This window comes from Malaclemys terrapin, chromosome 2, assembly GCF_027887155.1.
Source record: "Malaclemys terrapin pileata isolate rMalTer1 chromosome 2, rMalTer1.hap1, whole genome shotgun sequence".
Taxonomy (NCBI): domain Eukaryota; kingdom Metazoa; phylum Chordata; order Testudines; family Emydidae; genus Malaclemys; species Malaclemys terrapin.
In genome coordinates, this window is record NC_071506.1 from 245,684,117 (window position 1) to 245,700,901 (window position 16,785).

The 16,785-nt window shown below is 45.2% G+C and overlaps 1 protein-coding gene across 2 annotated transcripts in view; it reads right to left on the reverse strand.

Annotated features, from left to right (window-relative positions):
- Positions 1-16,467, reverse strand: part of NMT2 (N-myristoyltransferase 2) — a 54,106-nt gene extending 37,639 nt beyond the window's left edge. For both annotated transcript variants that reach the window (XM_054020570.1, XM_054020569.1), the window contains exon 1: positions 16,311-16,467. In XM_054020570.1, the coding sequence (XP_053876545.1) occupies positions 16,311-16,420 (110 nt within the window). In that variant the 5' untranslated portion in view covers positions 16,421-16,467. The remainder of the gene's footprint in view (positions 1-16,310) is intronic.
- Positions 16,468-16,785: the final 318 nt, after the last annotated feature.

The window sequence follows — 16,785 nt, forward strand, 5'->3', positions numbered from 1 at the left end:
ATAGGCCATCCTGGTAAAGGGTTTTCTACTAGCAAGTAGGACCCATCAAACAGCTATTGAACATCGCTCTTCCTCATTCAACCATGGAGCAGCCATGCTATGAGATGCTGAGTGCAAGATGCAAAGTGCAACTGTGATTCTGCGTGAGCCAGCTGGGATGGAGAGAAAGTGATATAGGAGGCTGAACTGACAGCGCAAGAAGATCAGAAAGCCAACCCTCCTTCAGCCATACTAGGGCAACGAGGATGAGTTTTCAGCTTGAGGATGATCTGGGGAATGATCAGGATTGGAGGAAAAGCGTACAGGAAAATTGACTGCCAGCTGAGGTGGAAGGCATCAGTCAGGGAGCCTGGACTGAAGCCCTCTTGAGAGCAGAACAGATGGCATTTCCTGTTGTCTCTTATAGTGAACAGGTTGATCGGGATTGGGATGCCCCACTCTGCAAAGATGACCCACAAAATGCTGGGCTTCAGAGACCCTTTGTGGCTCAGCGAAAAATTCCTGCCGAGGTGGCCCACGAGATGATTCTGGATCCTGGCAAGTGAATTTCTATCGGAGTGATACCCTTATCGATGAAGAACTGCCACAACCTGATCGCTTCTTGGCAGAGCTCCCTGAGCATGCTCGCCCTTGCCTGTTCACATAATACATTGTAGTGGTATTGTCAGTAAGTATGTGAACTACCAAACCCGTGATGTGGTCTAGGAAAGTGAAACAGGCATTGTAGATGGTTCAAAACTCCAGGACACTGATATACAGTGGAGCTTCCAGGGAGGCATCACTGACAAGTCCAGGTTGGTAAGGGCCGGGAAAAGGGTCCTTGATATACATTGCCCTGAACCAGGCACCACTGCAAGGAGTCCAGGATCAACAGAGGAAGGCAGACCAACCTGTCTAGGGGGTGAAGAGTTGGACAGTGAACAGTCCTGAACCACATCTGAAGAGGGCACAAGTTTACACTTGTGAACTGAACTGCCGGCATGCATCCCATCCGGATATGTGGCCTAAGAGTCTCAGGCACATGAAAACTGTCGTGGAAGGTTGAGACAAAGACAGCAGACCGAGACAAAGACAGCAAGATGTCTGGAAATGTTCGGCCGCCAGAAAAACTCTCCAATTTGTAGAGTCTATTAGGGTCACAATGAGCTAGATTTTCTGAATGGGTACGAGTGTTGACTTTCTGGAATTTAGGATGAGACCCAGATGGTTGAATAAACACAGTGTAATGTATACATGAAAAAGGACTTCTTCCCTGGGCCTGCCCCTGATTAGCTAGTCATCCAGATATGGGAAGACATGGATTCCATTCTTCCTGAGGTACGCAGTCACCATGACCACACATTTGGTAAAAACCCAGGAGGTACAAGACAGACCAAAGGGAAGGTCTGCCTCATGAAAATGACAGTTTTCCACAATGAACTGGAGAAATCTTCTGTGGCTTAGGTGAATCACCGCATGGAAGTAAGCGTCATGAAAGTCCAGAGCAGCACACCAGTTGTTCAGAGTCAACGTGAGGATAGCTGAGTTCCATATGATATATTTGTTGAGGATGCGGAGGTGGAAAATAGGCCTTACCCTTTCCTTGGATTTGGGAACCAGGAAGTACCAGGAATTGAAGCCTGACACCGGTGTTCTGAATGTGACAACAGTCCTGGTTGGTAAGGGCCTGGCAAAGGCCACTGCTCCTATGGCCAGTAAAGAGCAGACCTGCTCGAGGAACATATCTTGTGATGGGGTCCCTGAAGAGGGACAGGGAAGGAGGTTGGGGGGGAAGAGTAGAAAGGTACTGGGCAGCATAGCCCAATCTGTCCGTGTTTAGGACCCAGGTGTCAGTTGTAATCAATCCACAAGCATCATAGAAGAAAGCTAGCCTGTCCCCGAACAGAGGTGGGTAAAGGAAGTGATGATCAGACCACCGCTCTGGACTAAGGAGTCAAAAACGGTGCTTGTGGGGAGTCAGCAGGTTGACCTGCCAGACCTGACTGCCTCCTCCTCTAGGATCTACGTCCTTGTCTGGGGTAATCCCGCTGTCTACCCAAAGATGCGTTATGGATGGTATTGTTGCTGCTGCTGCTGCTGGCCAACGAAGTGGCGCCTCTGCACTGCTAGAGTATACACCCCCAAGGAACATAGCGTGGCCCTAGAATTCTTGAAGGAATCCAGGGTCTCAGCCAGCTTGTCTGAAAACAGACAGCCATCAAAGGGTAAATCCTCTATGGCAGTGATTCTCAAACTTTTGTACTGGTGACCCCTTTCACATAGCAAGCCTCTGAGTACAACCTCCCCTTACAAATATATTCAAAAGTGTTTTTAATTTAACACCATTATAAATGCTAGAGGCAAAGCAGGGTTTGGGATGGAGGCTGACAGCTTGCAACCCCCCGCATAATAACCTCACAACCCCCTGAGGGGTCCCGACCCTCAGTTTGAGAACCCCTGCTCTATGGCCTGCTGCACACAGAGAGCAATACCTGAATTCTGCAGCCAGGACACCCTTCTCATGGTCACGGTAGAAGCCATCACTCTGGCCAAAGTGTCTGTGATATTCAGCATGGCCTGCAGTGAAATCTTGGCCACTAAGCAACCTTCATTGATAAATACCCGAAATTCCTCTCTGGAGGTTTCAGGGCAGCTAGTCCACAAACTAAGACATAGCTGTCCAATGTAAAAAGTCGTACTTGGACAAGAATGCTTGCCGGTTTGCAATCTGCATTTGCAGAGATAGAGGAGGTGTAAATCTTCCTGCTCATTAAATCAGTCCTTTTGGAATCCTTGTGCTTAGGAGTGGACTTAAACATACCCTGCCAGGCCCTATCATTCACTGCAGTTGCAACTAGGGAATCTGGGGCTCAATGGGAGTAAAAGCTCTCAAATCTCTGCACCAAGATGAAATGGTGTTTCTCCATGCCCTTCATAGCAGACGGTACCAAAGATGGCGTACTCCAGAGGATCTTTGCAGCTCTGGGAGCGCATCGTTGATAGGGACAGCCAGGGCTGGATTAACTTTTTGTGGGCCCAGCGCCAAACATATTTGTGGGCCCCCCTGGGGAATGAAGGGGCCAGAGGCAAGAGCACAGTGGGCAGGGTGGATTTGATTTAAATCACTAGTCAGGAAGACTCGATTTAATCATTAATTTCTACATAAAAGTGCATTCTTGTTCGTTTTTATAACGTTAATACATATTCTTCACAACTCAGAGATCGATGTAGGTTTCATTTTTAGAAGGTACACACTATACATTTTTAAACAGTGATTTACATTCAAAACTTTTCAGATGAGTTTTACAGCTATATCAGAAAATGAATAATTGTTTGGTTATTTCATTTACCAAAGATAATTGAAGCAGATATTTATGAAGTCATTGGGAGGTGAACTATCTCCAGTTCAGCAGGTTACTCATTAATATTTGGAGGATTTTCTTGTCATGCTGTATTAGGAGGAGAACATCACCAGACAGACATTTAAATTGTTTTATTTAACTAAAACAACAACATTAAGTATTCTGGATTTTTTTCTTCAACTGTAAACATAATATTTTAACAAAAAAAACATATGTCCCTCCCTTCTCACATTTATCTCCAGACTTCTTCTCCTTGTCCAGATCTACTCCGCTGCCAACAATTTTCTATTCATTGAACTTCTTAAAACTTTTCACTTTTAAAGAGAGGTAAGGGATTGACTCTGTGTACAAAAATTTGCAGAGGGACAATAGAGTTGAGGTCTGTTATTCCTCACCGCTATATATTTATTTATTTATGTATTTAAAAACATTTTTGCTGTTAACAAGCATGTTACCTCTGGAGACACAAATCCACAGTTTGAGAACTGCAAAAATAAGCAACTCTGATGGTATCTTCTAGACTGAGCACTGAGTCCCATTAGGTAGATAGAAAGATTAACCTAAATAATCTATACAGAAGCCTCTGGGTCCCTAATCCATGAACTATTGGAACTCATTTACAAAACTTTTCTTAAACATTACATGAATATATTGTCTCATACTATAGAATTAGAATTTATAATCCCTATTCCATGATGAGATATAATGTATCTTAATTAAAACTATCTTTAGATCTGATTTTTGAGGAAAAAACCTATTTTTTTTAAAAAAGTAATTGATTTTTATCCACCCTGACAGCAAAGCATGGGGGAGGGCGGAGAAGGGAAGGAGAAGGATTGGTTCCCAGCTGGAGCGAGGCAGGGGCCAGGGGCAAGATGAGCACAGTGGAGCATGGGAGGAGGATTAGTCCCTGCTGACTGGAGCAAGGCAGGGACTGGAGGTAATCTGCAAGCGCAGCAGGGATGGGGAGGGGGTAAACAGCATTCCCCCTGCCCACATAGAGCGGGTACCTACCTTCTCCCTGGTTCTAGCCCATTCTCTTCGTCTCTCTCTGCACTGAGCTGAGGGTGCACTGAGCACAGGGCTGGGGAGCAGGGTCTGGGAGGGAGTTAGGGTGCAGGAGCAGGCTGGGGGCTGGGGTGCAGGGTCTGGCCAGGAGCTAGAATGAGGGAGGGGGCTCAGGAGGTTAGGGTGTGGAGCGCTTACCTGGGGCAGCTCCCATTTGGTGCGAGGGGTGCAGGTGGGAATGTGGGGCGGGGGAGTGTAGGAGCTCCCATTTGGTGCTCAGGGTAGGGGTGGAGGTGTGTGAGAGGGGTCAGGAGTCAGGGCATGGGCTGTGAGGGGGCTGGGTGTGTGGGAGGGTGCAGGAGTCAGGGCAGAGGGCTGGGGGTGTGGGCTGGGGTTGTAGGGCTGCTCCCAGCCCCCTGCCCTGAGGGGGTATGCCCTGATTCCACCCCGTTCTCCAAGGCCCCGCCCCACCTCTTCTCTACCTCCTCCCCTGAGCGGCGAGCACACTGCAGCTCTGCTCCTCCCCCTCCCTCGCGCCGACAAACAGCTGATCGGCGGCAGGGAGAGGGAGGGAGAGGGGAAGGGGCGGGAACACAGCATGCTGGGGGAAGAGGCGGGGGAGGAGCTTGGCTGATGGTGGAGCCGGCCCTCCTGCAGTAGGACAGAGCCCCAGGAGCCGGCAGCACCAAGCTTCTGCTCCCACAGGAGAGCACAGGGCTGGAGAAGAGCAGCCAGGCCGAGGCCCCTTTGGAGCGTGGGCCCGGCGCCATGGTAAATCTGGTACTGGGTAGAGCTATTCTCCCAGGAGCAGACAGCTGCAGGATATCCACTAATTTATGGGTGTCCTCCTGCAGGAATTCTGCCTGAATGCCCAGGGAAGCAGACAAGTACCACAAAAGGTCCTGATAGGCCTTGAAATCTTCTGGTATTGGAGAAGAAGAGGAGCCAGGCTGAATCATCTGGGGATGAAGAGGAGGTGGTTAACGGACTCCCATTCCAAGACCGGTGGAGCTGGAAAGGGTGGCTCCATACAGGGAAGACTCACTGGTGCCTGAACCTGTGGTGGGTCCATAGTTCCCACCACCGATGTGCCTGGCAACCTTGTCTTAGGGTGATCCGTGAAGCACGACCTCCACAACCCAGGAGTGTCCCATGGATTCCACACAGACCACGGATAAGGATAGGGCATTGGTGGCCAGTAGTCGCCTCATCCCGACTGTGAGACGAGTGCCAATCCCAGTGCCCATAGTGCTCCATAAATGGTCCCCGAAGCGGGTCGGGTGATGAAGAATGGGAGGAGAAAGATCCCGACCTCAATGCCAAGGAGCCTCAGGTTTCCGGGCACAAAGGTGGATCCAGCCCTGACAGAACAAGTATCTGGTCTGACTCATCCATCACCCAGAAGGAGGCAGGGACCAGCACCAATGATGGAAACACTATTGTTGGCACCAAATACACCAGTGTCAGAAGGGGTGTCAACCCCAAAGTCAGTGGCAGTACCGAAGCAGATGATGGTGCCCAAGTGCAGAGTGGTGAGAACTGCTATGGTAACATGCACTGGTGCCAAGGCATTTCCCGGTGCCGAGGAGGTCCCTTATACCAAGTCTGGTACCGGCTTTTCCTCCACAGACTGTGGAAGGGAACATTGGAGTGCAGTGCCAGCAGACACAAGGGTTTAGAGGCCTGTCCAGCCAACTGGGTTATAAGCAATGCAGACCTGGCAAAGTCCTGGGCCAAGGAAGAGGTCAGGACGGAAAGGCAGAGGAGGTACCATTGCCTGGTACACTGCCAATGTGGAAAGAGTCGGTGTCAGCATCACCCTTGTCAGTACCAGACTCAATGGACCCCCAGAGCCAGAACCGGAGTAGATGGTGCAGGGTCTCTACCTCCCTACTTGGTACTAGGCACATCCTGAGAACTGGCACTAGCCTCGGGCCGGTCCATGCTCTTCCTGGGGGAGTTGGAAGAGTCCCCACGAGACAGGGAACAGCTCCTCCATCTCTTTGGAGAGGCACCTGCTCCAGAATGCGAAGCGGCACCACCACCGGAACCTGAGGATGGCCTCTGATCCAACTAGGGCCTCGTGCCAAAGCAGGCTGCGTAGCCTGTTCAAGCAGGTGGTGCTTTAGGTGAAGCTCCCTAGCCACCTGAGTCTGTTTCATGAACAATCTAAGATCACACACCACTCCTTGACGTGGGCCCTCGCCAAGCACAGCAAGCACCGTGTGTGGGGATCGTTGCTGGGGATCGCTCCCCCACACGACATCAAACGTATAAATCCCAGTGAGGGCTTCACAGGGAAATACCTAACTAAGTGCAACTAACACTAACCTAACTAACACTAAGGGTACTACTAACTATATACAACTAGAAGAAAGACACTAAAATAGTGAGAGGTTGTGAAGTTAAGGCCACACAGAGCTCTGACTCCAGCCACAGGTGGAAAGAAGGAACTGAGGAGGGTCAGGACAGCGCCACTGCCCATATAGCCAGGGGAGGGGCTATGGCCACAAGGTGCGAATGCTGCCCCTCTACGGGTACTCTTAGGCAAAATTCTCCATCTCCAGTGCCCTGGCCATACACACACCTACGTGTAATACACGGCTGCATCTACTCAAAGAAGAAGCAGGAGTTTGAACTGCATAAGTGAGGCAAAGAGAGAATTTTTAGTTCTTGAATCATGTTTATAACATGCACCAGCCTAAACTGTTAAAAGATATTTTTTTTTTTTTTTTTTTAAATCACACTTAAAATTACTTAGTAGTCCTGGGTGCTAAGTTGTTGGTATGTGTACGCTATAATGAAAAAAAACAGTCCTAAAGGTCCACATAGAGGTTATAGCTATGAGTCAGTTGAAATGTGAGCAGGCAGACCTAACTTTTCAAGGACTTCACAAACTATGGCAAAAGCAAAACATTTGAGTGCCTTACAGTTTTAAACAAAATTAAGTCATTTTCTATATTGTTTATGTTAATAAACACACTCAACTAAATCTGATTTTTCTGTTGGTTTGATCTTTTCCACTAAACTCTGACTTTTCTATCAGCCCCTTACTGATGGCAGAAGAATAATGCTAGTTTATCCTTAAATTGAATTGCAAAGGTGGCATTACCCCTGAATATAGCTCTGGTATGAGGGACTACAAACATTGTTCTTATAACATGCACTTCCACTGGGACCCATTCAGCTCTGGGATAAGTGGGTGCAACTCACATACTTTTCAATGGGAGCTACTCCGACTTACACCACAGTGGAATTTTGCTCATTAAGATCCTTAAAAGGTCAATGTTTTATTTGGTTTAGTTAAATAATGAAATTATTACACTTCAAAAATGTCACTTTGGTAATGATGGGAAAAGAATGGCGCTTTGTCAAGTCTTACTAATGGTCTCCCTGTGAAATCATGTTTATACCAGGATACTCAATTTGTTTTTGGCCAGGAGCGGGTTGCTTTTTTTCTTCTTAAACATGAGTGACTCTATATGAAAGGTTAGACAGCTGAGAACAATACTTTACATTTTGGTGGTGTTCAGACCCATGCTTTTAAAACTACTTCTGATTTTGTTTATGATTTCAACTGAGGGGAAAATAAAGCAGATCAGCAACATTAAAAGTGCTAATGCATTTTGTTTGAATACTCCCTCTCCCTACCATTTCTAAAGTATGCCTCTACCCAAATCCCAGTTTTGGTTCACAACCTTCAATTTTAGAATGTTCACAATGCTTGTTACAAAAGAAATATTTTTCTCTCTTTGACAGGGCATCCACACAACAGGAATGTTCAAGAAGCAGAGATGCTCTGTAGAGTCAGCTGCTTATATCGGCCTTTCATTACTGTTACATTTCACGGAATATGAAACATTTTAAAAGACAGATCTGTTTGTCCTTCACTTCACTTTTCTTTAGGCATGTTTGCAGCAGAAAGATCCAGCAGTGGTCAGCGACTTTTATTGACTATGGAGGCAAGTTAGAAACAGTGACTGTGCAGAGCTGAGGGCAAAAGCAACAACAGACAAGCCTCTACGTTCAATATTTCTAACTCTCTTCAAAACTACTGAACTGAAAGGACTATAGGACTTTTACAACTGGGGCTTGGGGTGGGGAGAGTATTAGTCTTTCCTCCACAAGTCCAGCACACAAATCACATTCACATTATAGTAGCTACATGTGGGCATAAGGAGGAATATCCTATAAGGTAGAAGTTCAAAGGGCATGCCACACACACACACACACACACACACACACACACAACATATTTGTACCTGAACAGTTGGTTATTTACACTATCATGTTTAACTATCCAGTTTTTTGTAGCCTTGTAGGGCTTGAGTCTGCACCCATTCAACTGAGACACCAATTAGGAGGAGTTGCAGGAGGTAAATCCCCCCTTCCCAAGGTTTTTGCACTTGCTTAAAGTTCCATAGGCTACAGAGACAGGCAGCCATGGCCATGACCACTTTTAAACAGGGGTCCTGTACTAAATCTGTACAACTGCTGCCAGAGCATTGATCCAGCTACATAGTCGCAACAGCAGTGAAATTTGACCTTGTTGCCCATACTGTACCTGCATAGTTAAAGAGGTACGATTGTGTGGACACAGCTATATCAATATAAAGGGGAAGGGGAATAAGCAATTCTGGTATAAGACACTTTTAACTACATCCACATAGGGGGTTGTACTGGCATATCAGTTAAAAAAAAATGGTATCCCTAACCAAAATATTTATACTGCTACAAAAACTGTATAGACCAGGCCTTACTTAAAGTAAAAGCAGAGAGTCAAGAGACTTGGCTCTGCCTCAAGATAGACTAACTTTGCCACAGAAACAGACTCTGTGCATGACCTTGGGCAAATTATTTAGGCCTACATTTTTACAAATGTCTACAATAGTTCTGCATGTAAATCTGTAATTCCACCCACACATTCCTTTCTACTTGTGCATGCACATCTGCTGTTTTACATGAGCGTGAAAAAGTGCATTCACATTTTTATAAGGGTGGGTCTTAGCCTCTCTGATCGTCTGTTCCATCCTCTAGAATCAGGCATATTTACTTTCCCTACATGGCTGTTGAGAAGCTTAATTCATGAAAGTCTGTGCAAAACTTTCAGATTCTCAGATGGAAGAGGCTATAGAAGTGCAGAGTATTATATATTATCCCCAGTGTGGCAATTGCTGTATTTCCTCTTGTGTTTGAATGGATCTTAACATCCTTCCCAAAGCACATAATTGAGTGTTATTTTAAACTGTATTGCAGAATACCCAGTACCCCTTCAACAAAACCAGCTTTTTCAAACTCCAACATCTCTATTAAAAATTGCCACTACCCATAAATTTAAGTTTAAAATGTCTGAACTTCAGAAACAAGCCTATCTTTTAGATGTTTATGGTCATTTTGGCTGCCGAGGTCTTTACCTGCACATCTCTTCCAAAAAAAGAAGAACAGGAGTACTTGTGGCACCTTAGAGACTAACAAATTTATTAGAGCATAAGCTTTCGTGGACTACAGCCCACTTCTTCCAAACTGTGTTTTTTGGTTCTGCATCAGTCAATAATAGTGTACAAAAGCATTTTTTCAGGGGACCACACAGATCTGATGTAAATGGGTTTGTTTTCATGGATCTCAGGAGTTATAATATTTACACCAGGGCTATATTTGGCTCAGAGTTTCTACATTTTTAAAAAAATCAATATTAAGATTTTGTGAGTTTCCTCTCTAGCATTAGATCATTACTATTTCAAGAGAGAAAATATTTTGAACCAGAAAGCCTTGATAAGGTCCTTTGAAGTTTACTGTTAACACAACAGTAGCTAGGTGAACATTTTTGGGCTAACTTTTGGAAACACTGCTTTCTTCAAGAATTACAGTTTAGTAATAAACCAAAAGTGCCATACGTACAGTATAGCTGAATGTTAAACTAATGTGTTTCTTCTGTCCCTTTGCTCTACAAATCTCTTTTTAAGAATGCACTCCAGGACTCAGACTTTGTATGCCAAGCTCTGGACTAAAAAGTTACACATTTCTTTAAAAATAATGTTTAAAAAATTCTTAGACAAAAACATGTTTATAAAGATGCTATTCAACAATGCTATATCTTAGTGCTCTATTACAGTGTTTTTTTTTTAAAAACTCATACAAGCATTTCATATTGATGTTTACAATCTTTCTGAATCTGTCTATTGAAAATTCTCTGTGCTCTTTCTATTACAGAATTCCTATGCAAAGAGCCATTTAGATTAGACTGAAAGACCCTACAGAGAAAGGGAAATGAGGGGGCGGGGTCAAGTAAACTGTATTTAAAAACACTGAGTTAATTTATTTAATCCTATTTTAAACTACATATACTAATGGAGCCGTTTTGGAAACAGTCATTCCTATGAAGTGGAACAGAGTGCAGCAGACAGCAAACTAACAGGAACAAATTTCAGAGATGAGGGAGAAAGACGAGACTAGCACGTGAGAATCACAAAACATACATAATCTTGCATCCTGAAAATGGGACCAGATGTGTAGGGCACAGACACTTGCATCCTAGAGAGTTCTGTATTATTTTCTACTGAATACTTATCCTGTCATCTGCTGTCCACAGCACATTAAAAACAATACCACACACACACACACACACACACACAAAAACCCACCATCACTATGTCACAGCACTATTTATGGTCAACAGTGTATGACCCAATTTTAAATGTCAAGCTACAGTTTGAAGAAGTGATTTAATTTACATAGCATTCACACCAAAAACTGACACATGATATACCCCTCCCAATAAGAAAAGTGAAGACAATAAAATCAAATATTCAGTACCACTAATGCAGACTATTCCAAACTCAGCAAGACACTTGACATGACCATATTTTAAAGCACCAAGTTAGCTTGTAAATACCCTATAGCACATCTGTGCAATAGGAACTAATCTGAAATCTCAAAGCAAATTTTAAAGTAACAACAAAAGCAAAAACATCACAATGGGAGGAGAGGACGGAATTTGTATGAGGATGTTGAATTTTCCAGTTCTGGAGCAGAATGCTAAGATGCTGTTATGTTTTGCTGTAATCTAGATAATAAGATTCCAGGATTGTCACTCTGAATCCTACAAATTCTGTAGAGAGTCAGTGTGACGCGATGGAAACAGCTACAAGCATGGCCGTTAGGTCTTTTTGTTCAGAATATCACCAGGTTCAATCACTGGGATTCATGATATGTTACTCTCCAATTTTTAAATTCTCAGCCATTTTGACTTTACAAATTACACCCGTGTGACAAGTGTATCTATGCCATGCCAGGAATCCTAGACCTTTGTGATATCAGAGGTAACTCAACCAACTATCTTACTCTACAGCTAATTTACATGCAACAGTGTCATTGGTTGTATGAGTGACATTGCACAGATGGCCCAACTGCCACAATTCTTCAAAACCACCCACACAACAGCACAACTAGCACACACAATAACCCCAAATGCATGTAGTGCCTCACCTGTCATTCGCCATCCACATAAATCTCCCAGCACAGCACAACCACCCACACAACAACTCCGAACATTGCTCTGAAGCACAGAATATCTGTTGAATCAGTGAGGCAAAGGAAACAGCTACAAGCATGGTTGACAGCTGTTTAGAGTATCACCAGGTTTAATCATCACTGGAAATCACTGTTTGTTACTCTCCAATTTTTAAGTTCTGAGCCATTTTCAGATTGTTTTATATACATGACTTTACAAATTACATCCATGCAACAGCATGGGTATTCAGTTACTAGTTTCTGACATGGCTTTTCACTAGAATATCTGTTGGAATTTTGTTTGTTATACTGGAGTGATCTAGCCACTCATTTTGTTAAACTTTATAGTTTCTGAAAGTATCCTATTTTTCATTTACTGCTGTGACAATGCAGTTCTGGTGGAACCCAACTGAGAGTGCCAACTCAGGACAAATTGCTAAAACAGGGCAGTTACAGCCCAAGGCTGGGGTTTTTCCACCTCTAAGGCAAACCAAACCAGCCAGACTAGGAGGACTTCGGTCTCATCCCACTGGCTAACCGCAAGTCTCACAAGCAATCTCCTTAGGCACTCCAGTTTCCCAGTATTACCACCAGTGCCACTCGTTATGGGGATGAATGGTTATGAAAACCAATACCCCAGTAAAAGAAAAAGGTTCTCCTGATCCCAAAGGACCAAGCCCCAAACCCAGGTCAATATACAAGTCAGATCTTACCCACAAATCACGCTGCTGCCAATCCTTTAGAATCTAAAATCTAAAGGTTTATTCATAAAAGGAAAAAGATAGAGATGAGAGTTAGAATTGGTTAAATGGAATCAATTACATACAGTAATGGCAAAGTTCTTGGTTCATGGCTTGCAGCAGCGATGGAATAAACTGCAGGTTCAAATCAAGTCTCTGGAATACATCCCCAGCTGGGATGGGTCATTCAGTCCTTTGTCAGAGCTTCAGTTTGTAGCAAAGTTCCTCCAGAGGTAAGAAGCAGGATTGAAGACAAGATGGAGATGAGGCATCAGCCTTATATAGTCTTTTCCAGGTGTAAGAACACCTCCTTGTTCTTACTGTGGAAAATTACAGCCAAATGGAGTCTGGAGTCACATGGGCCAGTCCCTGCATACTTCGCTGAGTTACAAGGCATATTTGCCTTCTCTCAATGGGTCCATTGTACAGCTGATGGTCCTTAATGGGCCATCAAGCAGGCTAGGCAGAGCTAATCTCAGCTTGTCTGGGATGTCACCCAGAAGCATAGCATAAGTTTGCCATACAGACAGTATAGAGCCAATATTCATAACTTTAACTACAAAACTGATACACACATATAGACAGCATAATCATAACCAGTAAACCATAACCTTGTCCTAGACACCCCATTTGACCCCCTTTATACAAGATTTGGGTGCCACTACAGGACCTTGGTTGCAACAATGATCTAGACGGTCCCAGTTTATGTCAATAACGTCACAACTGCTCACCCATAAAAACTGGCTTCTGTGGAGAACTCATTATATACTTAACAGATTGCAAAAAGAATTGTGTATAGTCCATGGCCGTATTACTTCTTATTTAAAGACTGCAGTCACCTTGCTTTGCACGTATTGCAGCAAGTTATGTATCAACATGTAGGGATGTGTGATTGTACCATTGCTCCTACTTAAACACTTCTTGCGCTCACTATGCCTATGAAGAAGCCTAGTTAAATGGCTTGGAAGGCTGGACTTCTATTATAGGGCAGATACAGATCAATCAAGGAAAAGTAATAAAAACAGAAGAAAAGAAGAGAAATTGGATCACAAACAGTTAAGTTACCAAGCATAAATTCTAGACAACTATTAGCAGGCTACTGAACTGGCCTGGAGTGTCAGTGTGACCCACTGGTGACAATAATGTACAATCATACTGTGTTTTCAGTGGTATTCATTTCATGTATTTAGAAATTATGAAATGCTGGAATTTTCTTTCAAACAAACAAAATTAAAGCTCCAAGTTAGCACAGCACAATTTCTTCCTTTTTTAAATATTCCAAATTTATATTACTATAATTATTTTTGACACAGCTATTTTAGTATGCAAGGCATGAATACGCTGAGGAAGTTGCAGTACAAGAAAAACTGGAGTCGGTCTTTCTAAATCTTAAATTAAAGACTTTTTACATCACACTTAAGGTACAGAGCAGCTTGTTGCCAAGCAAGTCCTGGGACAGTAGACAACAAACAGCATACAAATACTGTACATTCTCAAACATAATCACCTACGGAAATGCTGTCTACCAAATGAATAAGATATTAATGACTAAGAATATATTTATATAGTTTGTTATAAGCTAACCTACTTCTATTTTAGGTCACCATGGCCACTCCTAGTTGCAACAGTATTTTTTTCCCTTTGCTAACATATTTCTAACCCAAAAGATAAGAATGTAAATTTGAACGTAATTAACTCTTAAAACATTGTTTCCCCCAGTGCCTCAATCCAGGAGCGAGATCCTCAAGTGGCCCTTTATCCACACTGAGACCCACTGAAATCAATTATCAGGGGGTAGCCGTGTTAGTCTGTATCTACAAAAACAACAAGGAGTCTGGTGGCACCTTAAAGACTAACAGATTTATTTGGGCATAAGCTTTCGTGAGTAAAAACCTCACTTTCACGAAAGCTTATGCCCAAATAAATCTGTTAGTCTTTAAGGTGCCACCAGACTCCTTGTTGTTTTTACTGAAATCAATGGGACTCTGAGCATGTGTAAGGAGGTCACACATTTGGATCCCTTTGCAAGATCAGGGCTGTATATAAGTAGACTGACCATCCTGTTTCTCATCCAGAAACTTGAGACTAAGTTTAATCTACAATAAGAGGAGTTTTTAGAAAGTAATTAAGAACAATAAGGAGAAGGGACTACCACTAAAATATACTTGCTGTATTAATGACTTGAGACAAAACTCATGCCCTACTCTAATTACAAGTGAATTTATACACAGTGTTTCTTTTTGGACAGTAGGTGGTGTTGACGAGGAGGAATATTTTCATTTAATGAATGACAAGACTGAGGTGGATAATTCAAGAGTCCTGAAAATATCTTCATATTTTCTCCATAGAGTATATTCTGATCATTCATTTGAAAGCTATAAACAAAGACACCTGGGGGAAAATAGAGGGACATCTTTTAACTTCTAATTCACTGTATTTCTGTGAAGAGCTTTGGAGAGGCCCCAAATAGAAAAATCATGGTAAATAAAAACACAATAGATGCTATCCCAGGGGTAGGCAACCTATGGCACGAGTGCCGAAGGCAGCACGCAAGCTGATTTTCAGTGGCACTCACACTGCCTGGGTCCAGGCCACCGGTCCGGGGGGCTCAGCATTTTAATTTAATTTTAAATGAAGCTTCTTAAACATTTTAAAAACCTTATTTACTTTACATACAACAATAATTTAATTATATATTATAGACTTATAAAAGAGACCTTCTAAAAATGTATTACTGGCACACGAAACCAAAGTAGAGTGAATAAATGAAGACTCAGCACCCCACTTCTGAAAGGTTGCCAACCCCTGTGCTATCCCATTCCTTCCTAAACAGGAAGGTAACAAAATGCCACGTTTTAGCCCCTCTGTTTCTCTCACAGGGCTATTCTATGTATAGGGAAATATCTGTGGCATCTTAGATCCTACTATACGCTGTGGGTTAAGGTTGATTTTTTAATGGGGGATCGCGTGTAAGTATGGATTTGCCAGTATTTGACCTCCTTCCCCCGAGAGTTATCCTAAGGACAATGCTTCTTCACAGACATGCTGAGGGCTACATCCTCTACTCAAGGCCTCTTCTTGCTGGAAACAAGGGCATCTCGCCTCGCTGCGTGAGTCGGGGCTTATATACAGACAAAAATCCGCAGCTCACCTAACTCAGGAGACGCTCCCACCAGCTGCAAACGGTGATCTCCAGGCACAAGCCCTTCGTGCCTCCACTGAGAGCTGGGACAGGAACAGAGCCAACCTCCCGCCAAGGGGCTCAGCCGGCCGGACGCGATGCCCGGCGAAGACGGCCCCAGAGGAAGCTGGGGATGGGGGCGCTCCCACCCTGGCTCGGCAGCAAGTATCGCCCAGCAGAGCAGGGCGGAGCGCGGGAGCCCCGCACCGATGCCTGTCACCTGCAGGCAGGCCCCGCTTCAGGCTCCCAGGAAGCGCGGGGCGAACGGCTGCCTCCCGCGCCCGGCACAACAGCTACGGCGACCCCGTGTTACTCCAGCCCAGCCAGCCTCAGTGCCCCGCTCCGCACCTGGGCCGCCGCCCCTGCCGCTCAGCCTGGCCTCGCGCTGCCTTCCCCGCCCCGCCGGAGCGCCCCGGGCCCCGCTGCAGCAAGGAGCCGGGCCGGAGGGAGCCCAGCGCTTCTCCCCGCGCCCGGGGCCGTGCTGCAGCCGGGGCCGGACGCGCCGGCTCAGCCGCGGGCGCTGCCGCCTACCCCTTGGCGTGCTCGGTCTCCTCCTCATTGTCGCCGTCGATGCCGCAGGTGTCCTGGTCATCCAGCTCCAGGCTCTGCTGGCTGGCCGCAGACTCGCTGTCCTCCGCCATCACGGGGGAAGGAGGGCGGGGAGGAGGGACTGGAAGCCTATGAAAGGAACCGGGGCGCACAGGCAGAGGCGGCCCGGAGGAGCTCCCTCTAGCTGCTGTCCTCCCCCTGCTCGGGGAGCGGCAGCCCCCAGCCCGGCTGCCACCCCCGCTTTCCTGGCCGGCAGGTAACGGCCGCACGAGCCCTGCTGACTCATGGAGCCCACACCGTTGGTGCCACTTCCCAGCTAAGTGATTCACCCAGTGCAGCCCTCAGAGAGGGGCCTGAGCTGGACGCAGGCCCCTGCCAGTTGGGGGCGGATGGCAGCCAGACCTCAGGCTAGAGCTGGAATTCAGGCTGACCTGAGCTGGCAGCGCCAAACACCTCC